Source organism: Berghia stephanieae, chromosome 3 (assembly GCF_034508935.2).
Source record: "Berghia stephanieae isolate SIO BIC M18660-M18661 chromosome 3, UCSD_Bste_1.3, whole genome shotgun sequence".
Classification (NCBI taxonomy): Eukaryota; Metazoa; Mollusca; class Gastropoda; order Nudibranchia; family Aeolidiidae; genus Berghia; species Berghia stephanieae.
In genome coordinates this window covers 75,644,743-75,672,017 of record NC_088362.1, presented here as the reverse complement: position 1 = coordinate 75,672,017, position 27,275 = coordinate 75,644,743, and the positions used below count along the sequence as shown (strand labels likewise).

At 34.9% G+C, this 27,275-nt stretch overlaps 1 protein-coding gene across 3 annotated transcripts; it reads left to right on the top strand.

Annotated features, from left to right (window-relative positions):
- Nucleotides 1-289: 289 nt before the first annotated feature.
- LOC144968451 (uncharacterized) lies at nucleotides 290-26,854 on the top strand. 3 transcript variants are annotated; one of them, XM_078906830.1, is made up of 11 exons: nucleotides 290-410; nucleotides 7,408-8,236; nucleotides 10,564-10,946; nucleotides 15,000-15,266; nucleotides 17,401-17,486; nucleotides 18,201-18,335; nucleotides 19,874-20,077; nucleotides 21,403-21,571; nucleotides 22,016-22,160; nucleotides 24,256-24,375; nucleotides 25,374-26,854. In XM_078906830.1, the coding sequence occupies exons 2-11, from the start codon at nucleotides 7,413-7,415 to the stop codon at nucleotides 25,642-25,644; spliced, it is 2,604 nt and encodes an 867-aa protein (XP_078762956.1). In that variant the 5' UTR covers nucleotides 290-410; nucleotides 7,408-7,412; the 3' UTR covers nucleotides 25,645-26,854. The 3 variants fall into 3 exon arrangements, with proteins under 3 accessions (XP_078762956.1, XP_078762955.1, XP_078762957.1); XM_078906829.1 differs by having other exon boundaries at nucleotides 292-486; XM_078906831.1 differs by having other exon boundaries at nucleotides 342-397.
- Nucleotides 26,855-27,275: the final 421 nt, after the last annotated feature.

Genomic DNA, 27,275 nt, shown 5'->3' with positions numbered 1-27,275 from the left:
ACGTTTCGGATATTTCCGTAGTATCGATCTTGCATACACCTCAATACTTTTTAACAGTTTTTGGAACGATATCAATTTCAATTTTGAGATCCACCAGTGAAGTGAAAATACCAAAATTGAGTGTATAATTGATTTTATTGATTTAAATTATAGGCAGCAATAAATTGTGGTGTTAGAAAAGCTATACTTGACAAGCTAACTTCTTCGATAGATCGTGATCATTGGATGATTATTATGATATCGACTACTTTGTTGTTTTTTTGCTTCAACTGCTTGTACTGCAGGAGTCATGATGAGTCTTGAAACAGCAGCCATCAAGACTCAAGACACTAACCAAGTTGTATAGGCTGGCAACTCTTGGCCTTACTTCCCATATCTTATCAATTCAATAACTTGGGTAGATTCTTAAGGTATTCTTTAATTCCTTCACGTTTTTGTACTTTAGAGGTTTAGTGAAGACTAAAGAGTTATGTCATTAGTTTAAAGGTAAGATTAGTAGATAGTTTGATATTTTTTACAAAAATAAAAATTACGCTCTGACTGACTCTAAAACTGACTAACTGATTATTATTATTGATATTGGCAGACACTGTCTTGTCCTCTGGTTATTGGCATTGGTAGGTACTTTGGTAGAAAAAAAATAAATTTAAATTGGATTGAGCTCAATGAAACCTATATCATTATAAAGTGTTTTTCAACACGATGCTAATGATTCAAAATTGTGAAAATTAGATAAACAGAAGTAGAATAGTTATGTTTGATTAAAATTAATTTTAAGGCTTAAAAATGGTCTTCTATTTGCCTTTGTTATTTACTGACAGACTTTGTGACCTGAAACTGTTGCATTTCCAATAGTAACCACCATTTGGATTTCAAAACTGACCTAAAATGGCCGCTAAGATTTAAGTAAGGATTTTGTTCGACGAATTCATAGATGCGGTATATATACAGCTTTGCCCTGAATTTAATTTCATTAAAAAGTTAAGATGTTAAGTCACGTGCCGTCCACAATCAAAAGATATACAGTCCACTCCGGATAATAGCAACTCGGTTAATTGCAACTTTTGGTTAATCGCAACATTTCCCAAGAAACGGAATTAATTCTATATAAAAGTCAATGGTTACTTGCAACAAACTTTGGTTAATCGCAACAAATTTTCGACCTCAAAAGGAGGCAAATTCATGGAATCAGTCAAAGAAAATCTCATGATCAGATTTCATCATGTGAAATCATGACACGTTGAAGAATCGAGAGTGGGCGGGATTTAATACTTCATTAGTGTGTCACCACACTATTAGAGACAAAAGAGGCAGGGCTTTGCAGTTCAGGTTTGTGCGGTCATTTGTTACCATTAGACATGAGGCGAGTGGGCTGGGCGTGGTTTAGACAACAGGTAGACAATGACAGTTGTGAGTAGAGACTGAGCGATGATATCCTTTGTTTAGTGATTAACAACTGTGCATTGTGGCCAACTGGTTTGGTGAGACCTCAGTGTCTCTCATCACGGCTAAGTCCAAGAGACTCTTACAAATGTTGAGAACAAAATGAGAAAGTGAATCCAATCTTAAGATGTCGGCTTGCCTCAAATCTGATTTTGCTTGTCAAAATCTATACAGGGCTGTCATATATATTTTTTATTCCAATCAAATTGCTCAGTCTGTGGTGGACTCAGAACAATGTTTACAACAACTGATTGGATTTACCATATTTGTGTAACGAAGTGGTTATTCAGTATCTGATACTGAATAGTGCTTTGCCACTATTCAGTATCCACAAGGAACTCTTTTTTATAGAGAGAGTGATAAGTGCGACAATCTCGGTTGAACGTAAATAAACTGCTGACCTACTTCCAGATTGAACACGTGCAGTAACTGACAGCCCGATTCAAAGTTGTAAAAATATTTTGATTGTAATTTTTAAATTTCTGCTATTGTGCAATTAACATGGTTCAAAATATCAAAGTAAGAGTGGCATTCAAATACATTTTTAAATGTCTAAATAGACATGATTAAATGTCACTAAATGTTCAGTGACACCATGGCTTGGTGGATATAAGCTGTTTGACTCTGAGCTTATGGTTCGAGAGTTCAAATCCCGGCAGGGATACATTTTTTCCCCCAATATTTTAAAATTCCTTCTGTCTATTGCTATTTTTTAAACTTTTGTTTTAATAATTTTATTTGCTTGTAATGTACTTGAATGTTGATATTATACTATTGTTCTTTTATTGTTATTATTATTATTATTATTATTATTATTATTATTATTATTTCTACTTACTTACTTACTATTATTATTATTATTATTATTATTATTATTATTGTTATTATCATTATTATTATTATTATTATTATTATTATTATTATATTGTTGTTGTTGTTGTAATCGTCATCATTATTATGATTATGATTATTATTTTTTTTAACCAAGTAGTTGGAGTAATTTAATCAGATCGATTTATTACGAATATCTTTTATTTGTTATAATCTCGTTGTTGTTTTTCATTGAAGTGCTCTTCTATTGTTTATTACTTTTAAAAACCTTGCTTTTTTCTGTTTGTCTCATTTGTTGTTGTTGTTGTTGTTGTTTGTTTGTTTGTTTGTTTGTTTTGTCATCTAAGACAAACCCGATTCATTATAAATATGTGGCCAGACTTTCTGCCATTTTTAATTGAGCGATGTACTTCCGTGAATTAATTGCCGTATTATATTAAAATTTATGTTTTAATAATAATAATAATAATAATAATAATAATAATAATTTAAATAGATACTAAATATTAGACTACAATTGACATCTATTTACTGAATACACGTGGTATTTTTAGGGGTGTTTCTATTTTTACGAAACACGCCGAAACCCGACAAAGTTATGGGAAGTAGGCAGCAGTGGGGAGTGAACCTGGTACTGGGTTTCGTAAAAAAAAGCAATTACTTTTTTTTACGAAACCCGACAATATCCGACAAAGTTATGGAAAGAAAGTAGGCAACAGTGGGGGAGTGAACCCGAGACTCAGGGAAGTGTACACTATTGGGGAGTAAACCTAAGTCTATGGTTTTTTGACGGGTTTTGGCAGGTTTCGTAAAAAAATAATTGCTTCATTCTCGTCTGGTACCCAACTCCCATAGTCCGACTTCATTTTCCACCGGTATCCATCTTCCATAGTCCCAGGTTCATTTCCACTGATATCCTCTTCTCACAGTCCCAGGTTCACTCCCAACCGGTGTGCACTTCCCTGAGTCCCGGTTCATTGCCCAATGGTGCCCACTTCCAATAACTTTTGACAATTTCGGTAGGTTTCGAAATAAAAGTACATTCTGAGCTCACTGTCCACTGGTATCAGCCTCTCGCAGTCCCAGGTTCAATCCGCATCGGTGTCTGAATCCCAGATTCACTCCCCACTGCTGCCTGCTTCCCATAACTTTGTCGGGTTTTGGCGGGTTTCGTAAAAAAGTAATTCCCCCTCCCCCTTGGTATTGCTTTTTTACAAAATCCAGAGTCCCAGGTTCACTCCCCACAAGTGTACACTTCCCTGAATCTCAGGATCACCCCCCACTGTTGCCTACTTCAATAACTTTGCCGGATATTGCCAGGTTCCATCGGGTTTCGTTAAAAAGTAATTGCTTTTATATGAAACTCGCTGAAACCCGCCGAAAACCAGAGTCTCAGGTTCACTCTCCACAAGTGTACACTTCCCTGAATCTCAGGATTGCCCCCCACTGTTGCCTACTTCAATAACTTTGTCGGATATTGCCGGGTTTCGTAAAAAAGCAATTGCTTTTATATGAAACTCGCTGAAACCCGCTGAAAACCAGAGTCTCAGGTTCACTCCCCACTGGTGTATACTTCCATGAATCTCAGGTTCACTCCCCACTGTTGCCTACTTCAATAACTTTGTCGGATGTTGCCAGGTTTCGTCGGGTTTCGTAAAAAAAGTAATTGCTTTTATGTGAAACTCGCTGAAACCAGCCGAAAACCAGAGTCTCAGGTTCACTCCCCACTGGTGTACACGTCCATGAATCTCAGGTTAACTCCCCACTGTTGCCTACTTCCCACAACTTTGTCGGATATTGCCGGTTTCGTAAAAAAGGAATTGCTTTTATGTGAAACTCGCTGAAACCCGCCGACAACCATAGTCTCAGGTTCACTTCCCACTGGTGTACACTTCCCTGAGTCTCAGGTTCACTCCCCACTGTTTCCTATTTCCCACAACTTTGTCGGATATTGCCGGGTTTCGTAAAAAAGTAATTGCTTTTATGTGAATCTCACTGAAAACCGCCGAAAACCATAGTCTCAGGTTCAATCCCCACTGGTGTACACTTCCCTTAGTCTCAGGTTCACTCCCCATTATTTGCCTACTTTCGATAACTTTGCCCCATTTTGTTGGAATTTGGCGCATTTCGTAAACAAAAAGTAATTGCTTTTTTTTTTTTTACAAAACCCGCCGAAACCCAGACCCAGGTTCACTCCCCACTGGTGTACACTTCCCCGAATCTCAGGTTCACTCCCCACTGTTGCCTACTACCCATAACTTTCTCGGATATTGCCGGGTTTCGTAAAAAAGTAATTGCTTTTATGTGAAACTCGCTGAAACCCGCCGAAAACCAGAGTCTCAGGTTCACTCCCCACTGGTGTACACGTCCATGAATCTCAGGTTAACTCCCCACTGTTGCCTACTTCCCACAACTTTGTCGGATATTGCCGGGTTTCGTAAAAAAGGAATTGCTTTTATGTGAAACTCGCTGAAACCCGCCGAAAACCATAGTCTCAGGTTCACTTCCCACTGGTGTACACTTCCCTGAGTCTCAGGTTCACTCCCCACTGTTTCCTATTTCCCACAACTTTGTCGGATATTGCCGGGTTTCGTAAAAAAGTAATTGCTTTTATGTGAATCTCACTGAAAACCGCTGAAAACCATAGTCTCAGGTTCAAGCCCCACTGGTGTACACTTCCCTTAGTCTCAGGTTCACTCCCCATTATTTGCCTAGTTTCGATAACTTTGCCCCATTTTGTTGGAATTTGGCGCATTTCGTAAACAAAAAGTAATTGCTTTTTTTTTTTTTTTTACAAAACCCGCCGAAACCCAAACCCAGGTTCACTCCCCACTGGTGTACACTTCCCCGAATCTCAGGTTCACTCCCCACTGTTGCCTACTACCCATAACTTTCTCAGATATTGCCAGGTTTCGTCGGGTTTCATAAAAAAGTAATTGCTTTTATATGAAATTAGCTGAAGCCCGTCCAAAACCATAGTCTCAGGTTCACTCCCACTGGTGTACACTGCACTGTCTCAGGTTCAGTCCCCACGGTTTGCCTACTGTCCACAACTTTGCCGCATATTGTCGGGTTTCGTAAAAAAGTAATTCCCCCCCCCCCCCCCCCCCCCCCCCCCCCCCATTTTGTTATTGCTGTTTTACAAAACCCAGAGTCCCAGGTTCACTCCCCACTGGTGTACACTTCCCTGAATCTCAGGTTCATCCCCTCCTCCCCCGCCCCCTTACACACACACACATACACGCTGCTGCCTACCTCCCATAACTTTGTGGGATATTGCCAGGTGTCGTCGGGTTTCTTAAAAAAGTAATTGCTTTTTATTACGAAACCCGCCGAAACCCAGTCCCCGGTTCACTCCCCACAGGTGTACACTTCTCTGAGTCCCAGATTCACTCCCACAGCTGCCCTCTTCCCATAACTTTGTCAGGTTTCGAAAAAAAAAACACCTTATTATAGTGCAAAACCACTATTCAGTGTCAGATACTGAATAGTACAAAACCACTGTTCAGTATCAGATACTGAATAGTGGAAAACCGCTATTCAGTATCTGATACTGAATAGTGCAAAACCACTATTCAGTATCAGATACTGAATAGTGCTAGCCTTTGTGTAAAATGTTGCAATAGTGGGCAGGAAACTCAACTTCGGATAATTGCAACTTCGGTTAATCGCAACATGTTCGCTGATCCCAAGATGTTGCGATTATCCGGAGTGGACTGTACTAAATTTTCATTGATGCTGGGTGCCAAATGGATGTTTACCAAAGTACAAACCACTTCGGATAATCGCAACACCTTGGGGTCAGCGAAAATGTTGCGATTAACTGAAGTTGAGTTTCCAATCCCCTATTCTAACATTTTCAACATATTATGGTAAACTCAAACTAGTTGTTGTAAACATTGTTCTTAGTCCACCACAGACTGAGCAGTATGATTCAGTGATGATAATCTTCCACGGATATAAAAACCACATGGCAGCCCTGTATAGATTTTGTAAAACAAAAGCATCCTTGATGCAAGTCGACATCTTATTTAGATTTGATTCACTTTCACTCTTTTGTTCTCAACATTTGTAAGAGTCAAGAGATTAGCCATGGTGAGAAACAATAAGCTCTCACCAAATTCATTGGCCACAATGCACCGTTGGCAATCCCAAAACAAAGGATATTTCGCTCTGTCTCTCTTTACAACTGTCATTGTCTACCTGTTGTTAAGACTATGCCCAGCCCCTTGCCTCCTATTAAATGGCCTAAGATGACATCACAACCCCCTATTACAAAGCCCCGTCATCTTTTGTCTCTAATAGAGTGGTGACACACTACTGTAGCATTAAATTCCAGTTACTCTCGATTTTTCAACGTGTCACGATTTCTTCCACGACAAAATCATGTTTTGTTTGATTGATTTGTTGAATTTACCACTTTTTGAGGGTGAAAATTTTTTGCAATAAACCTAAGTTTGTTGTGATTAACCCCTGACTTTTAAATAGAAATTATTCCATTTCTTGGGAGATGTTGCAATTATCCGAGTTGCAATTATCTGGAGTGGATGCTGCTGTGTGGTCTCGTGGTATGACACTCGCTTTCGGATCGGAAGGTCCTGGGTTCGAGCCTCGTGCTCTGCACATAGTTGAGTCCTTGGAAAAGGTTCTTTACTCACATTCTCTCACCGTACTCAGGTGTAAAATGAGTACCTGGCCGTTAACAGGGTTGTCATTGTCCGAAAATTTGTAATATCGCCTAACAGGCGTTATGTCCCGTCCTACATGTTAAATGTTGCTGTTGACCAGGGTAAAGCACTTTGAGCATGTTTAGTGGATATTGCGCTATATAAAAGCTCAATGTATGAGGTATTTAACAACATTTTAAATGTTTTAGTCATGACAGGGATTGTAGGAAACATACATGCTGTTGTAGAAAATGTAGTGTAGCAATATAATTAAAACTATTATTAGACTTTGATATATTCGAGGTAGAAGTACAATAGGGTCATTTGAAGAGTATAATTTTTTCTCGTAAAATTATATCAAATCTGAATTGTAGGATATTGATTGGTATTGGATGTTTAATGCAATTTTTTCCCCTTGTTTTAAATTAAAATTATTCAACATCAGTCTCTTTTTATGAATTTATAGGCAGTATGAAAAGGAGAGGCCTAGATTTGCAACAACATACGTCTAAAGTCAGTCGTTCAAATGAAGATTCTTCTACATCATCTCAAAATCAAAGCTCAAATTCATCTGAGTCATTGTCCAGCTCATTTACCTCATCTTCAAGTTCAAATAACAATGATACTGAAATAACTTCAGGTTCAAGTTCAACTGATTTCAACCTTGATTCTCCATCATTAGCCTCTGAAACACAAAATTCTGCATCCAGAGACAATAGAGATTCTAGCTCAAGGCCTAGATGTATGTCTTTGTCAAGTGCTTTCCATCCATTTCGCAACAGAAGAAATTTAGTCAATTTGGCATCCTCTTCAGTAGCTTCTTTTCAAGAAAGAACCTCTCCTCTTTCACAGTTCTCTTGCAGTCCTACATCCAGTCACAATGCTATCACCACCCAAGCCCAAATTTCAAATAGTGGCCCTTCGTCCAGCAACCTGCGTCTTCAGCAAATTCATCAGCATTCACGTCTTGTCAGTTCCACGAATCCTGCCTTTTCTGTCTCCATTCCAAAGGCCAACAATGGTTTTGAGAGACAAAATCCACTTTGGACTTCCAAGAAACCAGAGCGTTTAGATTCTAGTCAGAGACCTATCTTAAATGATGAAGCTACATCAAGTGGAGCGGGTCCATCTATTTCATCCAGTAACAGTGTCAGTCAAAGGAGAAATGTTTCTTGGGATCTCCCCTCAACTTCTAATTCAAAGGCATCAGATCCAGAACGAATAAGCATAAAAAGACCTGATGGAATGGTATTGGTGCTGCGTCGGAAATCACACTCTGAGTCCACAGTCTTAAGGTATCATATCTTCTAGTTTTTACTTTGTGTTTTGTTCTTATTGTTTATTACATACAGTAAAATAAATAGTTAAAGTGTTTCACATTACAAGAAAATAAAAAGGAAAATGTATCTCCTCTCACATAAATTTAATCCAACTCTCCTGAATACTGTCAAAAATTATTGTATCTATACAAATTTGCTCTTGGAATATTCATTTTTTCCCTATTTGAGCAGTCGCCTTTGTCTGAAAGGCGGATTCTACAGAACACATTTCAGGATTTACTTTTTTACTCCAAATTTCAAAATTGATGAATATTATCAAGTGTGGTATGATTTGAAAGAGAATTTTAGGTGCTTTCAGAAAATAGAAATATCTTGCGCTAGAGCACCTTGACGTCAGTGTATAAGTCCAAAGAGTTAACTATCACTGTGGTATCATGATATTACATTTATAGAGGATTGGCCCTAGTTAAACACCATTAACTCAAATATATTGATGTATTATTACTCCATAAGTCCTTAAACGTGTTAAAGAGATTTAAATAAATGAATACAACAACTATTGCTCAAGGGTTTAAACAGTTTTTATTATTTTTATTAAAACAATGATACTTGTGAAAATATATTTGAAAAAGGACATGGCCTCTCTTATCCTTTTGGGCAGCTCTATTTTTTTCCTCCATTTATATAGATCCTAATAGTCCCAGATATCATCTGCCACATTCTGGGCCCTTGAGAAAAGATCCAGAGGTGCTCTTGGTGTAGCATATGGCGTAGACTCCATCTTTTGATAGTCATCTGGGTTGTGAGACGACAACCTTAAAATGGAAAAAAAATTGTTTTTTTTACTGTGCTGTTTTCTCTGGACTTTAAGTGTAATATTATAGTAGTAAGCAGGGGAACACATTCATCAATTATACAGATTCTAAGTTACTAGTTCAAATAAAAATAAAATATTCAGTGGGTGGTTTATAGAAGAGAATTGTATGTGTAAGGATGTATTGAAATAGTGCCATGGTGAGTTAAGTCAAAGAGCAATTTACAAATTGAATTTCTCTCCATTATCATGCTCATCAATGTTCAGATAGCATCATATTACCATCATCTGCTACAAGAGTTGCAAATAGACAAGTATAAGATAACAAGATGAAGTCAACTACCACTGCCCTCTCCCAAATCCTGTTTCAAAATGCTCAGGTCAAAAGTTCTATTAAAAAACACTTTATCATTAAAACCCCCTGATATATATCCGAGATTAAGCAAAATTTAAATCCTCTCAAATTTACTGACATGCCCATCTCCCGAAAAATGTAATATAATATGTTTAATATTAAATTTCTTGTTATTTAATCATTGTTTGGTTCAACACAAACGTAACAACTTTTTGCTCGTTAAAACAGCCTTAAAACGGGGCTATCCGCTGCTTTTCAGTTGTCGATCCATTTCAGTATTTCGAAATCATCGGGTCACACATGCGTTAATATCAAATGTGTTTTAAAAATAAATTGGATTGGAAAAAATACGTTTTCATGAAATATTACAACTTTATACCTATATTAAATGACTTACTTTATTATTTTGTGACCCATTTATTTAAAACTCCTGTTTTTACCATGTTCGAAATCATTTTGTAATCAGGCCACGCGACGGTCTCGTGATGAAAACGATGACAAATGTTTTAAATTAAAAAAACAAAACAAAAAACAGTTTGTTACCCTGTTTGTGTGATAAACTTTATTGAAATTTTTATGAAATATGAAGAATATTTGGACTTGCAACGATTAAAAAAAAATTTGGTGGATTTTGTTTGGAGGTTCCCATCGGGGAACATGGTTCTAAAATTATTGTTTTTTTTTAAACCTATTTTTTTCCTCTACTGATGATGAAAATTGCTTCTTTCTTTTAAAATAACACATTTTAAGTCATTTTATGCAGAAAGGAGCCTGATTTGGAACACAACTAACCTTTCACATTCTTTTTTTAGGTAATTCAATACCATGACATAGAAATAGTAAATTCATATCCAGGATACAGTGATTTCGAACCAACATAAATTGTCTGTGCAAGTACAAAAAAGTAGCAAAACACATTTCTTGCTTAAGTAGATACAAACAAGAAAAAGGTATCAAATTGCAAAAATAATAGGGGTTTTTTTGTTTTTTTTTGATGGACAAGGAGGTCATAAAAAATATCTGACAACAGAGCTCAAGCATTGTGCAATTGACATGAGGTGGTGCCACTTTGCTTGATCTAAGACTCTCCATTTTTTTTTTTCAGAAAGACCTCTAGCTATGTATAACAGAAATAGGAGGAAATGAAATATTTCTTTACATTTGTTTTCACAGACACATTGGCCTTGAGGGATCGTCAGCAAGAAGTCGTGGATTAGTAGCTTTCTCAGATTTCAACTCTGGCTTTGAATTCTCAAACAGTTCGACAAACAACTCTCCAGATCCTCCAGAGTCTAATGTACCTGCAAATGAATCAGTTGTAAACCACAGAAGCAATGAATCAAATCAAAGGAGCTCAACAAGTCAAGCTACTCCAATGAGTATGACCTCAAACTCACCAGTACAAAGGACAGAAACATTGACAAGGACTGTATCTTTATTGAATAATGTTACTCCAAGACAGCAACCAGTTTCATCAAATCTTGCCTTAAATTTGAATTTTCCGGAGAGTAGACATGACTTTGTCTCCAGTGTGCTGTCTTCGCCAAATATTTCAGGTATTTTGTATGGTTCATGAAACATTCATCTGTTTTAGGCTGTTAATATGTCACAGATTGTATAAAACTGTGTAGATTTAAAATTAAAATCTTAAGTGCTTCATTATGATTAAACTTGAGGGATTGCAATACCTTTATACTTCAGGTCTCAAACTTTGTGTGAAGATCACTCTAGAATGGAACTTCATTTTACATGAGAGAAATCCCTTGTGTGACATGTTTAGCAAATGTAACTGTAGAGTGAAAAGCTTTATAACCAATACCTGGATTTAATCGCTCTATGTTTGTTTTTTGTCTTATTCTTGACTGTGTTCTGTCCCACTAAAATTCAAAATATGGCCATGGATTCAACATTTTTGCTGTGATTCTTATTTTTAAAAAGCACATTACTTGGTTTACTGCTTTGTTTTTCAACGTAATCACCATTGCAATCAATGCATTTCTCCCAGTGTAGAAGATGTTTGAAGAAATATGAGTCAAGCGACTGTGTGTGTCCAGTCTCGCACAGCCTCCACGAGCTGGTCATCATTGGTGTATAGACTCCCCACCAGAAAGCACTTCATTATTCCGAAAAAAATGAATTTAATTTAAATATATTGAAACTTACGCAATGACCATAATTTGTAAATTGTTAGCAGAGAACTAGATTTATATACACTAATTTATAAAATTTATAGCATTCAATTTATAAGATAATTTAACTTAAAACTGGGTTTTTTAAGGAATAGACCTTTACTTAAGCTTATGTAATCTTAATCTTATACAAAAACCGTATCATATCATTAAAACTGATCATAACTTATTTACACGAACTTATAATATTCAATATACAAATCAATTCATACATTTTACTACTTTCACATTATACATACTTATACCACCTTGTTATTTGCTTTGGATGAATAAAGTATTATTATTATTATTATTATTATTATTATTATTATTATTATTATTATTATTATTATTATCATTATTATTATTGTTATGGACTTACACATCGAGTTACGCTAGGAAAGAGTTGCTCCTCTTTGTTATTAGCTAATTGACTTTAGTTACAGCTTAATTAGTTATTTTTCATTTAGTCCATTGTTTAAAATATTATTTGTGCTTCCAAATATCAGAGTGGCATGCCCTAGAGAAGGATGCGCTTTTTGTTCCTTACTATTTTGTCCTTCTACTTACAATATTGTTGGGATATATTTGTAGATATACTCTAACGTATACTCAGTAATTAATTGTTCTCTCACATTTAATCACTTATGCTTCTGGGTTGAATGATTCCACTTTATTAATCAGGTGACCCGTCAAAAACACAATTATTATTATTATTATTATTATTATTATTATTATTATTATTATATGGGGAATTGTCTTGTCATGTTGCAAAATGACATTACAGGTCAGTTGTCCTGGTCTTTTTTTGTCCCAAAGTTCTCAGAGTTTGTCAAGAGGTTAGGAGTTAGCAGAATTGCATGGAGTTGATTGTTTGTCATGGTTCAAGGACATAAAAAATCAGAACTCCTTACTTGTCCCAGAAAACTGTGGTCATGACCCTTTTTATTTATTTTTTTCAAACTTGGGAATCATGTTTTGTCTCTGGGTTGAATGGTGTAACCAAGTTTCGTCACCTGTAACAATCTGTCCCAGGAAGTCTTCAGCTCAGCATGCATTTGGATATCACCATCTACATTCATGATACGAGCTCCACAATGTTCCAGCAAATTTCTGCACATGTCAACTCGTTATGTCATGTGATCAGTCGTCAGTTGCTTTCGAACCCACTCAGGAATCACCTTGCAATAGCCCAGGTCGCCAAAAACAATTATGTGGACAGTTATCTTTGATATCTTCACAATTTTAGCAATTTCTCGAATTTTTAGCTTCCTTTCACCTTGAATCAGCTCATTCAATTCAATTCAATTCAATTCAATTCAATTCAAATATTTATTTGTTGTCGGTATTTTAAAAATGTTTCATAGATAATGTAGTCAGGCTAATAGAAGCCTTTGACCGACATAGGTTTTAACACATAGTGCATAAAAATACATAGTAATACATTTTCATTTAAAAACATTCTCTCATCAAGATTTCAATCATAACACACAAAGAAAAGTAACATAATATTATATATATATATATATATATATATATATATATATATATATATATATATATATATATATAGATATATATGTGTGTACGGTTAGATTAATTACAAATATTACATTTGCATGGCTGGCCATTCCATGAGAGGATATGATTTTTGAAAACATTGAAATTTTCCTGATGTGCTCGGGTAGTTCATTCCAAAGCACAGCAGCAGAATATCTGAAAGATCTTTTGCCATAAGACGTTGTTCTGACCCTTGGAATATCAACGAGGTTTGAATATCAAAAATTGTATCTGTTATTTTTCAAAATGACCATATCAGATAGACAAGGAGGAGCAATTTTGTATAAAATTTTAAACGTTTCCAAAGCAATTGTTCTCATTCGTCTTATTTGTAGGGAGGGGACTTTGGCCTTTGAAAGTAATTGGTCGTAGGATTCTTTGTCATCTTCATAAATAAAATGCAGTGCTCTTTCTTGTATCTTTTCAAGTTTATCACAATTAGTTTTAGAACAGAAATGCCAAGCTAGTGGACAGAAATTGAAATTTGATAATACAAAAGAGTGAAATATTGTTAACTTGTTCAATTTTGAAAGGTATTTTCCAAGCCTTTTTAAGACATTTAATTGCTGAGAAGCTTTACGGCAGATGGTTTTAATGTGTAAATCAAATTTTAGTTGGTAGTCTATGTCGATCCCTAGTAATTTTACAACTTCTTCACATGTAGTACTTGCAGTTCCAATATGGAACGTGGGTTTCTTTGTGTGTGTTTTTGTACCTACTGCAATTGCCTGGAATTTGTCCGGGTTTGCTTGCATACAATTTATTTCGAACCACTTGATAAGAATTTCGCTTTCATTTTCAATAGTTTTTAAAAGCATATCGAAATTTGAATGAGAATATGACAGGGTATTATCGTCAGCATAATTATATAATTTTCCCTCTCTGATAAAGTAAAATATATCATTTATAAAAATGTTAAAAAGTAATGGTCCAAGAATTGATCCTTGTGGAATGCCTGCCCACTCGCTCACAGCATCCTCTAATTTTATTTGTTGTTTTCTTCCGCTCAAATAATTTTCAATTAAATAAAGAGCTTTTTGTTCTAGCCCATAGGCAGCTAGTTTAGCAATAAGAATGTCGTGAGGCAAGCAGTCAAAAGCCTTCGAAAGGTCCATGAGGATTGCAGCGACATATTTGTTATTGTCTCATGCCTCTTTCCAATCTTCAATTAAACGCAAAAGTGTTGTTTGGCAACCATGGCCTTTACGAAAAGCACACAAGTAGTCATTAAAAATGTCATCGAAATATATTGATAATTGTTGAAATATAATTTTTTTCAAATACTTTGGAAACAACAGGTAGAATGCTAACAGGACGATAGTTTTTCACATTTAGAGGATCTTGTTTTTTATATAAAGGCGTGACTTGGGCTAATTTCAATTGATCAGGAAACACACCAAAAGAAATTGATTTGTTAAATAGATTCGTTATTGGTTCAGCCAGCACGGGGGAGCCAGCTTTAAGAAGTCATCTACTCCATCGACATTCTTCTTTGTCTTGGGCAAAACACATGTCTATGACCCAGCTTATCTTCTAAATCTGTGTTCCCAGCCCTAAACAATTCACACCAATGATAAATTTGTGATCTTCCTAAGACATCTTTACCATAAATTGCTCGAATCTCACCATGAATTCAGATGGCCTTAGCCCTTTTCCCTTCATAAATTGAATAACACTTTCAACTATTGCTTTTGACTATTTTTGATATGATGTCATTCATATTCAATATGAATAACAATATTCGTACTCCTTTGGGAAATTTCAATTTGAATGCACTTCCATTTGGTGTCTATAGACTTTAAAAATCTTAAATGTATTTGTGTTACACTTTTTTTTCTTTTCAAAACTGAAGTATTAATTCTATTTCATTGATTTCCTTAGCCTCGTCTCTAAACTTGAATCTTGGTGAGAGAAGAGAACGACGTAGTCTTCTTCCTCGAGATCTTGTTCATGATTCAAGGCTCCCACCATGGTGGCAAAGTACCCTGGAGCAAGCAGGACAACCTCAGGGCTTAGATTTTTCTCCAGACATTGCAATGAAGCCTTTTGTGCCTGAAAGTTACTCAGCGAAATTGCCAGGAACAACACAGTCTTCTCTCCCAAAGAATTACAAAGCTCTGATAAAGACAGCAGGTCCTTATATTTTAGGTAAGCTTTTTATATATTCCGTTAAAGGTTTCGAGGATAATTTTAATTCTTTCAGCATTGAATATATATTATTAGTTTTTAATTTATTGGAATTATTATTATTATTATTATTATTATTATTATTATTATTATTGTTGTTGTTGTTGTTGTTCTTTTGGTCTTTCAGTGCCATAAGCCAATGGAGTTGAAGTTTATCCTAATTTCTATAGCACGAAAAGAAGAGTGGTGATTGCTTGCTACCCTTTAGATATATAAAGTAATTTTAAAGAGACTTGCATCCTGTTTGATACAGGGTACTTTATGCCAGATATGGCACAGCGACCTACCCAAATCACTGTTGGATGGACAGAGAAGTCAGATTGGTAATGAAGTACTATTCCAATAATCAGATAGGACGGATTTATCTCCAAAGGAAATCAATGTGATTGTTATGGGAAATGGTCTTGTAACAAAGGGTTTTTCATATACAGTGGTCTCCGGTTATAAGCACTCTACTATGAGCATTGGACATAGACTTAGCAAAAATATGTAAATCCGTTTATAAGCACAGTCCGGCTATAAGCACTCTGCTTGAATCCAGAGGACTGTGTTTATAAACAGAGACCATTTATGTGAAGCAAGGCAATGTTGTTTCAAATGGAACATTTCACCTAATCGTTTTAGTAGAACAAATCAATCTGAATAGTGACATGATGCCCTGGTCCAGATTTTTTTTTGCTATATATTATTAATAAAAACCTCAATAAAGTGACATACATTTGAGTAAATTCCCTGTTAAGCGAAAGTCAGCAAATGAAATCGACTCTTTATGTAAATATTGTTGGGTTTGTTTGGGGTTTTTTTTTTTTGGGGGGGGGGGGGGTCCAACCAATGTGATGTCCTGCTTGGTCCGTATGGCAAAAAAAATAATCCTGCTATACTCATACCAGAGGGAAAATGGCATTCAAGCACTAATATGATCAAAACTGAAATGAAATGCATTGTCGAGTTAAACCATAACTTTTAAGCCCTTTGACATTGTGGTGATAAACTTTCTAATGTGGTTTTGACATTTCAAATTATAATCAGTGGTCTGCATTTCGCATCAAATCTAGCCATGCCATAATTTCCCCAGTCCCAAAATGTTACTTAGGGTTTTCAGTGTACTTTGTTATTTCTTCTTTTCAAATCCTCATCTGTTGGGCATTTTTCCTCTTTCAGAAGTCAATGCATTGACTGTGTTTCTGAGTTTGAAGTTATCTTTCTATCCAAGCATTTCTTCTTTTTTTTTTTTCTTCTTGTCAGCTAATGTCACCATGTTGGCAGCAAATACTATGCTCTCATATGAATTCATCATGGCTTGGTGTCATAACATCATATGGCAATGTATTGCAAATTCTAGTGGTCTCAGGGAAGAAAGCTCATTAAAAAAAAAGCAACTTTTTACCACTATAAAGAACGACTGACTTTGTCCTCAGTAACAAGCAACAATTTTAGAAGCTAGTTTAAGCCTTACTTTTGGTGCCAGTTTATCAGTTTCTGGATTATTTCATACCTGCCTATTATTACGGAACGTCCGTAATTGGTACGGAAGTGTAAGGACAATTACAGACTTACGGAAATAGAAGAAATATTACTGATACAAATGGTTGCAACGTTAAATTAAAAAATTATAATTTTTTTTCATTATTTACCGCATGCTCCAATAAAAAATCTCAATGCTAGGGAAAGACAATGGTATGATAGCTTTTTGTAAGGAAAAGAACCCCAATATTATTTTATCAGGCTGTCCTCTATATAACATGGTAAGTTTATTTTACATATATAAATGGGTGTGTCTATCATTATTTTTGTTTGCTTTAGTATTACTGAAATTTGACTATGAATTACTGATGAATTTTGTATTTCTTACTGAATTTTGACATTTTCAAGTAGGCAGGTATGTTATTTGTCAATATTCAAATCAGGAACGCTGATGAAAAATAGTTTTTGTAACATTGGTTGCATTGTTGTTATATTCATATCATTGGACCTGAAAATAATAATTTGTCACAGTCTTATGTGTGTGCTTCCAGAGTAAGGAGAGGGTCTACAATGAAATGTGAACTTTACAAATGCAGTTTTTAAAGTTATATTATGATAATAATTTTGACAGGTCCAAGAATAGGATCTTCCCCAGTCCTTAGCATTGTTCAATGTCTGTGCAGGAAGAAAGGATTCAACAAATTTTACATAATTAAGGTAGGTGGCTTGTATTTGTAACATGGGCTTAACATGGATAATGCTAAACGATTTTTTAAAGTTTCCACATTTGACAAATTTAGAACAATCATAACATACAAATATCAATTCCTTTAATGATTACATTTCGTCTATTTTAAGTTTAGGGATTGGTTTCCTCCCAGATCAATCTTTAGCTGATATTTGGATTGCAAATATTTTTAACTACGTGGACGAATTGTATTGGATTTCATGTTTTAATGTTTATATTTTTTATATGAATTCAAGCTGCTAAAGAAAAAGCTTTATATTTCAGCTGTCTAATAACTCAATAAAATATATATTACTCTCTACTATTTTGTCATTTTTTTTTCTAATGACTTAATTTTAATAATATCAAAAGGATGTCCTATGGGGCATGATACGTGTACAAGCAGAACAAATGAAAACAGAAGAAACATTCAAAGATGCTTGATTACAGATTACTTCGATTACTTTCATTTTTCAAACTTATCAAATTGCAGTTTCTGTCAAAATATTCAAAGGCATCATTTGGATTGCCACATTGGAACAAAAGTAGGGCCTAGTGTTGTGGTTGAGCACTGACTGAACGAATATTTAGGTCTTCTCATATTTGTATTTTTTTATATATAATTTCTATTATTAATTATCCCCACTTACATCATTAATAACCTTGCCTAACTTATTAGCTTCCTTAATACATTCTGTTTACAGATTCTTACACTGGCAGATCCAGAGAAAGAGACCATGGACGATAGGCAAGGCAAAATGTTAATGATGACAGAGTTTTCCCTACTTTCACAGCTCAAAGACATGAAAGGGGTTGTGCATTGTCAGGATTTTTTCAAGGTAGCTTTGCTTTTTTATCATTGTTCCTCTTGAATTAAAGGTAGCCTACATAATGCTATAGGTGGAATGGCCATAGGGCGAGGAATATCAACAGACCTAGGCCAATGGATTCTTCATTATTCCACACCTGCATCATCACTTGTATCCCCAATTTTATTTGGTCCTTCCATGTGGCTTTGTAATCTTGTTTTTGAATGAGACCATTTGGTCTTTTCTGGAGAAGGAAAGGAAACAGATGAATTTACCTCTTGGAAATGATGATTTTATTCCTTTGTAAATCATTCACTCTGCGATATATTCTATTAACATGTCTTTTAATATAAATTAAGAGGTCCAGATAACTCAATTGGTAAAGCACTCGCTTCACAAGCAAAAGAACTGAGATCGATCCAGGGTGCAGTTGAGATTTTTTTGCTGATCCCCCTATCCACACAGCAGTGATTGGGTAGCTGGATCTGTTAGATCTGGTGTATAGTACTTTGTGATAGACAAGCATCTATCCAAAGGGTAGCAAACAATTGCTATTATCCGTTTACTCTATAGAAACTGGGAGTAGCTCAGGCTCCATGGGCCAAATGGCTCTCAAGGACTACTTTATTTGATATTCATGTTTTAACCATTTAAGTGTATCCCTCTTGACAACGATCCCTTGGCTACGCCAGTGTGAGGGTTTTAGGTGGTTTTTGACTAGGCACAAGGACAGACTGCTCTTGGAACTACTTCTGATCTCTGTTTACCCACATTTTCTTTGTCTTTGATCACCAGTTTCTATTTTATCCAAATCATCTTCATGGCATTTTTTAGTTTGTCTTATGGGTTGACATTTATTTGGTTATTGTTTATTAAACTGAAGAATGTGTAAATTCTTAAGTTATAGCTACAATAATAGCACTGTACTCAGAGAAGTGTTGGACTAATCAATTTGATAATTTTCTAACCTAAAACATGACAGGACTATTTGTGGATATTCATAAACGGCCTATGCCCATTAATATCTAAAGGAATGAATAATTAGGCTTACACTAGGGGGAAAATAACCTAAAAGAATTCAGCTATTTTTAACCATTCCTAGTTATAAGCAAATGAGTATAATTTTAGTAGTTCTTTGGTTGTTGTTTGGTGTGGGTGTGTGTTTTTTTTTTTTGTTTGTTTTTTTTTGGGTTTTTTTTTTGGGGGGGGGGGTGGGTGATGCATGCCACCAGAATAGTCAAAAAATTTAGATTTTTAAGAATATCCCAATGAAATTTTGATAAACAGCTGTTGAAAAGTTCAGCAATAATATGGGCAATTAATGATAATGCATTTGGGCTCTTTGTTTTTTTTCACTCAATATTTATGATGAAATTTTATTTTAGAACAAATAGTTATTCTTTCCTGAATGTAACATTTGTGAAAACAAAATTTCTCTATAGATGAATAAAATTTAATTCTGTAAATATATTTATTTCATTATCTATTTATTTTTCAATTATTTTTAAATTATGATTTTATTTCTATTCCCCCTGTCCTTTTCTATTACTACTTAAAACTGTTTTCAGGATAAAGCTTGGAACACCAGAGAGAATCGTGAGATAAATCGATTATGTCTAGTCGTGGACTGCCTTATGCCCCATGACTATGATTCAGAGTCCCATTACTTGGTGAATCTCCAGCATCACGTGATTCATGAAAAGAAGCTGAGTGAGAAGGAGGCCATTCTTATTTTCTGGGACATAGCACGGATTGTTGACCAGTTGCATAAAGTAAGTTAAGCTATTCTGTCCACTTTCAAATTGTATTCCTGATTTTGTTTCTCTTGTCTGAGAGGTCTTTTTTTTTCTAATGCCATTATGATTATATTTTTCATAACATTTACAAGGATAATGATGATAGCAATATAATGATGATTATGATCATATGAATAATGGTAATACAGTCCACTCTGGATAATCGCAACACCATGGGTTCAGAGAAAATGTTGCGATTAACCGAAGTTGAGTTTCAAGTCCTCTATTGCAACATTTCACACATATATGTAAATTCAAATCAGTTGTAAACATTGTTCTTAACTAAACTACAGACTGAGCGATTTGATTGAATTAAATACCATATGGCAGCCTGTGTGGATTTTGTCAAGCAAAAGCAGTTTTGATGCAAGTCAAAATCTTATTCAGATTTGATTCACTTTCACTCTTTTGTTCTCAACCTTTTTAAGAGTCAAAGAGATTAACCGTGATGAGTGACAGTAATCTCTCACCAAACTCGTTGGTCACAATGCACAGTTGTAAATCCCAAAACAAAGGATATCGCCCAGTCTCTCATTACAACTGTCATTCTCTACCGGTTTTAATGAATGCCCAGCCCCCTCTCCTCCTATTTAATGATCATAGATGATATCACAAACCCATACTGCAATGCCCTGCTCTCTTTTGTCTCTAATAAAGTAGTGACACTCTACTGTAGCATTAAATCCCGCTCACTCTCGATTTTTCAACCTGTCACGACTTCATCCATAATGAAATTAAAGCATGATATTTTGTTAGATTGATTTCTTGAATTAATCACTTTTTGAGGGCAAAAGTTTGTTGCAATTAACCAGAGACTTTTATGTAGAATTAATTCCGTTTCTTGGGAAATGTTACGATTAACCGAGTTGCGATTATCCAAATTATGATAATATAAGTTATATTAACAGTAATAAAAATGTTGATAATGATAATAGTCCTGATAGTAGTTGCAATAATAATATACTAATAGCAATATTATTAATGATAATAATAATAATAATAATAATAATAATAGCAATGATAATGATGATAGTAATGATTATTTTATTATGATGATGAATATATAAACAACATACCATCAGCAACATTTTAGAATGGATGAACAGTTACTTATGAATTAGGGATGCCTGAGGGCTGTTTTTATATTTTAATTGGTTAATTTTTTTTTTTTTTAGTGTTGGGTTGTTTGTTTTTTGTTGTTTTTTTTTTAATCTTATTTCATTCATTGATAATCTTCTTGTTTTATTTATAACATTTGCATACTGGTGGATTGTTAATTGACAATGTTTTGTACCTAATAGAGAAATATTGTACATCGAGACTTGAAATTGGGAAATATGGTTGTTGACAGACGGTCTTGGAGAGTCACCCTGACAAATTTCTGCTTAGGAAAGCTTCTTAACTCTGAGAAAGACAAACTACGAGACCAAAGGGGTAGTCCTGCTTATATCAGTCCTGATGTTCTCAGCGGTGAGCTGCCAAATAATTTAAGACTTCCGTTTTATTATTTTTGTTTTTTGTTTTTTATTGTTAAAAACAATAAAGGCTAAGTTAATTTTAGGGCAAGTTTTATCTTACTTAAGTTTATTTTCTTATATTGTGATTGTGATTGCCATTTAGGTTTTGGTTACTCATTTATGAAATTTAAAAACAGTAAAAAAAAAAAGGCTGGCTTTTAGATTTTAGATTTTTCTTTCTTTCTTTTTTTTTTTTTTTTGTCTTTTATTTTTCTCTCTGTGTTGAATCTGCTGTTTGTCATGTTTTTATTTTACATCAGCTCCTACTGTCAATTTGTCACTCTTATAAATCATTTTTTTAAATAGTGGAATTGTGTATGTCAGCTGAAGGTTTTTTGTATTCCTTTTTATTTAAATATAAATAGAAAGAGATAATTTATGAATCTTTTTCTTGTAGGTCGACCTTATTATGGAAAGCCCAGTGATATGTGGGCTCTTGGTGTTGTGTTGTTTACAATTCTTTATGGTCAGTTCCCTTTCTATGACTCAATGCCACAAGAACTCTTTAGGAAAATCAAAGCTGCTGAGTTTACAATTCCAAAGTAAGTTGTTAAATTTCTTTTTTGTTGTTGTTTTAAGTACATGATTTAAAGAAAAATAAATTGTTACAGTAATTGTTTCATCAAAACCTTAACCAATCAAACATAGTTTTAAAGGTGTATGGTTCAAAAGTTTATATTCAGTTGTTGGTCAATAATTGATACAGTGTGCAGCACGGAAATCTTGAACATGTTGGGACCAAGGCTATTTGCTTGAGATTTCCATATTGGGTACAGTCTTTTCCAAGGACTCAACTATGCGCTGAGCGAGCAAGTTCAGATAAGTCGTAAATTCACTGTCTGAGGGCGTTGTTTTTCACCAGCACTCTCAACTTGGTTGGATTATTTATTTTTTAAATTTTTGGGGGGTGAAACTTGATTTCGAGGGGAGGTGATTCTTCATTCCTATGTAACTTTTAATTTGAATTAAACCTCTCTATGATAAATGATTATGAGATTTCCCTTTGCAAGCATTATATTAAGACAAAGTCAGCATGTCACATTGTTGATTATACACTTAGCACACTATATCATTACCTACAAATCCAGTACCTAATCACTGTCACTCCTCACTTATCTACCTCATGCCTCTTCTCACACTTTCTTACGCACCCCTTATCACTTGTTTGATTTTAATATGTAGCCTCAGGCTATTGGTGCTGGTTAGTCTCCCACTTGTACTAGCAAACATTAGAATTAAAGGGAGGAGTCATATGTACAAGACACGGATCAAACATCCTTTCCTCACCCCTATACTCACGCTTGCATAACACAATGGCTAACCCTTAATGCCACAGAGAGAGCGATGGCATCTTTAGTTTCTCTTCAATACAGACTAAAGGCAAGAGAATTTATCCATGAATGCAGTTTGGGCTTTTTATGATGTTAATAATATGAAAATAGAGATTTAAAAGGGCAATTGAGGCATGTTTGAGATTTCTGTACTGCACTCTAAACCCAATCTCAAAAATCTCAATTCGAGACATAAGATAATAAGATAATACCTAATTTTAAAATGTAGAAACAAATAATTACCTAATCATTTAAATAATGATGGTAGACTGGGTGGGATTCCTGACCTCCCACTGTGGGCAGGGAGGAAATACTGTGTCTTCTATCCTCCTATATCTGTTTTCCAACATGCCTTCTGTCTTTGTCTTAGAGTGAGATTACTTGGGTTTTTGTCCTGGCCCTGGCCAGATACCCCAATTTTTATAGTTAGAGTTCTGGGAGATAATATTTTTTGTCTTGTAAATAATCTCTCTGTTATGCACTGTAGTTGTTTTACACACACACACACACACACACACACACACTCATATATATATATATATATATATATATATATATATATATATATATATATATATATGAGTGTGTGTGTGTGTGTGTGTGTGTGTGTGTGTAAAACAACTACAGTGCATAACAGAGAGATTATTTACAAGACAAAAAATATTATCTCCCAGAACTCTAACTATAAAAATTGGGGTATCTGGCCAGGGCCAGGACAAAAACCCAAGTAATCTCACTCTAAGACAAAGACATGGGCATGTGCTTGTGTAAGGATGAGACATTTAAGTGATCTCAAACTACATTGATGGTAGCATGCTCTTGGATTCTACATCTGTTCCGTGTTTGAACCAATTCCCCTTTGTCTTACTTTTTCTTGGGTGCTTTTATTGTAACTCTAGAACTTTTTACTATCCCACTTTCTTCCTTTTTACTGGTGCTGATATGACCTAGATAACAAAACAAGCAAACGATGGTAGAAGTTGTAACAATAATATTGGTGATGATGGTAATGAGGATGATGGTGGTGGTCACAATAAAAATATTCATGTTTAAAATGACATGTGTACAGTGAGGATCAGTTGTAGATTCTTGTGTTGGCCAACAACGCATTTGTTTAAGCTCAAGAAAAGGCTAATACATTATCCAGTGCTTGTATGGTGAGCAACATTATGCATCATAAATACACATGTATATTGATTTAAACTTTTGGTTTTCCTTGTGTATTCATGATGCAGATTTTGTCATATATTTATATATATATATATGTCTGTAAGTTTTAAATCCATGCTGCATTTACCATTAACAGTGATGGGAGAGTGTCAGAGGAGACAAAGCGTCTAATACGTCAACTCCTGACTCTGAATCCACTGAACAGAATGACTGCTGGCCAGGTTGTTGATATGGTGGAGTCTATTATTGATAAGTGGTATGTATGATAATAGTTATGACTCACACCTTCACCCCCTAAAACCACAAGTAAAACAAATGAACCAACAAAATTGTTGGAAATTTAGACATTTGTGTCATAAATGTGGATCTCATGATCATATGTGACACTGGCAGTGTAACTCTTTTATATTCTGGTGAAGAAATTAATTTTTTTAGGAAATGTTTCTTATAGAATTCTTAAATACAGATATATAAAGCTATCTTAATACTGCAATGGTTTTGTATATTTGTATTGACAATTCTTTTGAAAATATTTCCATTTTCAAAAGCAGTTGTAGAGTCGTGACCTGTAGCAGCCTTTGTTTCCATCAAATCTAGGAAAGTAATAACAGTGATTGATTACTGTCATAGTCATAGCCATGTAGATATTGCTGTTTTTATCATCGTTCCAGGTAAAAGACAAAACAATCTCGAGCTTTTATATTGCACAATATCCACTTAATGTGCTCAAAGCGCTTTACAAAGAGTCCCTGACCAACAGCAACACATAGCATGTAGAACGAGACATAATGCCTGATAGGCGATATTACAATTTTTTCCGATGCTGTTGACGACCAGGTACTCATTTTACATCTGAATACAGTGAGAGAATGTGAGTAGAGAGTCTTTTCCAAGGACTCAACTATGCGCCGAGTGAGGCTCGAACCCAGGACCTTCCGATCCGAAATCGATTGTCATACCACAAGAGCATATAGCCGCACAGGTTAGGGTTGTCGCAATGTCTATTTGATGCCTTTGTTAATTTAGATATACACACTGTATAGAAATTTCATTTATTCTCTCCTATAAAGTATATAAATTTAACCCTTTTTTTGTTTATATGAATATAGTTTCATTGTTTAAGAGCTAGCTCATTGACATTGTACAGTTTAAGTCTGTGGATCACCTTTTAGTAGTTTCTTTCTTGAGTGTTTTAATTCGCTTAAATCACCGTCAAACTGTAACTATTATTTTTATTTTTTGTCATAACACCAGGAAAGGTATGATGACATGTGAAACTGATCAAGTGGTACCAAACATATCCATTGAAACATTTCTGTCAAAAAAACACAATGAGAAGAGGGACCCCAAAGACACCAATCAGATAAGAGATCATGATGCTCCTTCCACATCCTCTGGAATTCGTTCAACAATTGGAGCAAATCGGCAAATCATGATTAAGCTAGGTCAGGATGCTAGACCAATGTCCCCAGCACAGATAAAATTCTTCCGGACCCTTTTCCCAACTACAAGACACCAAACTTGAATCTACTTGACTGTTTTGTGTGATTTTTGACGAACTAAAATTCTGTGCTTTTTTGTACTGTCATCAGACACTGGGGTGTTTCTGATTACTCAGGCACCTCATGCATGGGTCAAAGTTTGCTGGCGAATAAAAATTTCTAGGTCAGTCTTGCCGGTTGATTGATATTTTTGTCAATGGAGTTGATAGTTCACCGGCATATGCCACCATTACCACATCATCATTACGACTGTACCGCTAGTACTACTACTATTACTTCTGCTAGCTAATACTACAGCCAAAATTCCGTGGAAAGTATCTCTTCTTTTTATATTAGTTTTCACCTATTTATAGTAATATTATTTATATTTTCAAACTGATATTTGCTTATAAGTATTACTTAAAATAAACTTTATACAGAGGAGCCTCAGTACAATAGTAATGTTGGGACTAGCCTAAAGTCTGTGTTATAAACAAATCCTGTTATAGCCGAATTTCAAGTGAGCAACCCAAATTGCCTAAACCACTTTTTGAAAGATCATTGTAGTGTCACACACTTCAAGCTCACCATTGTGTGTGTGTATGTTGTGTGCTACTCATTGTCTGCCTGCTATACTGAAAATTATGTAGTATAGAAGGAAGTAGCCTATTTACACAAACACACAGTGTTCACAAACTAGGCCTAGCATAGCTCTCATTGCCTTTAGGTCTAGGCTTGCTCGAACCTAATATCAGCTAATGCATTGCATTTGGAGATATTAAGGGGGTTTCTGCACCTCTGTTATTACCGATTTACCTTTGATTTGGTTGGGAGGGCCCCTAAATAAGACCACTTTTGCTACCTCTTCTCTCTGCCATATCATTGTGTCTCATCCATATGTGACTTTTTGTCCCCACCATGAAGCAATACACTTTGATTTTCAAAGGCCCTGGTTTGAATATTTCACTACTATTGGGTTTTCACAGGCCCTGGTTCAGAAATTTTCCCTGTGTTTGTTAATTACATTTTTTTAATGATGTGAATTGAAGAATCTCTTTGTACGTTGTTTTGAAGGAATCCCGTTTTAGTGTCTTTTGACTCATAAATTAATGCTAAATTATGGAGGGGACTTTCACATACGAATGTGTATATTTATTGATTATTTATTAATGAGAGCCGAATGCATGTTACAATTTTTGTATGTAAATGATGAAAATTTGATTATTTATTAAATTTATTGTTATTGAAATAAAATTCTTTTTCTTTTTTTTTTTTTAAATTTTTGATTTTTGAAGTCTTTTAAAATCAAACTTACAGAGATAGGGAAATCTACCAAAAGAGATAGCTTTTATACAATATGCACATACCATTCACAAGGAATAAATATCAAATGCAGACAGGCGTCCTTCTTTGCCACACAAAAAGGTAGATAAATGCTTCATAGAGAGAGAACAGATAAAGAGGCAAAAAGAAATATTGGGGGTGTCTCTGATTCTTTTGTTTGAGTAGTCAACTAACAAGCAAAGTGATCAGTTTTGGTTACAGTTGAGACCACCTAGTTTCTTTTTTTCTGACCATCAGTGACCAGGAAGCTTGATCTTTTAGATCAGGTTGAGAGTAGTTGTTGTAACAGTAATATGTTATTCACCAGTAATACTTAAATTAGATGTTTGCA

Bases quoted from the DNA above. Each gene is read 5' to 3' on its own strand.
- LOC144968451 (XM_078906830.1), top strand. From the start codon at position 7,413: ATGAAAAGGAGAGGCCTAGATTTGCAACAACATACGTCTAAAGTCAGT. The intron at 10,947-14,999 runs GTATTTTGTATG...TGATTTCCTTAG, and splicing joins GTCTTCGCCAAATATTTCAG to CCTCGTCTCTAAACTTGAAT. The intron at 17,487-18,200 runs GTAGGTGGCTTG...TTCTGTTTACAG, and splicing joins ACAAATTTTACATAATTAAG to ATTCTTACACTGGCAGATCC.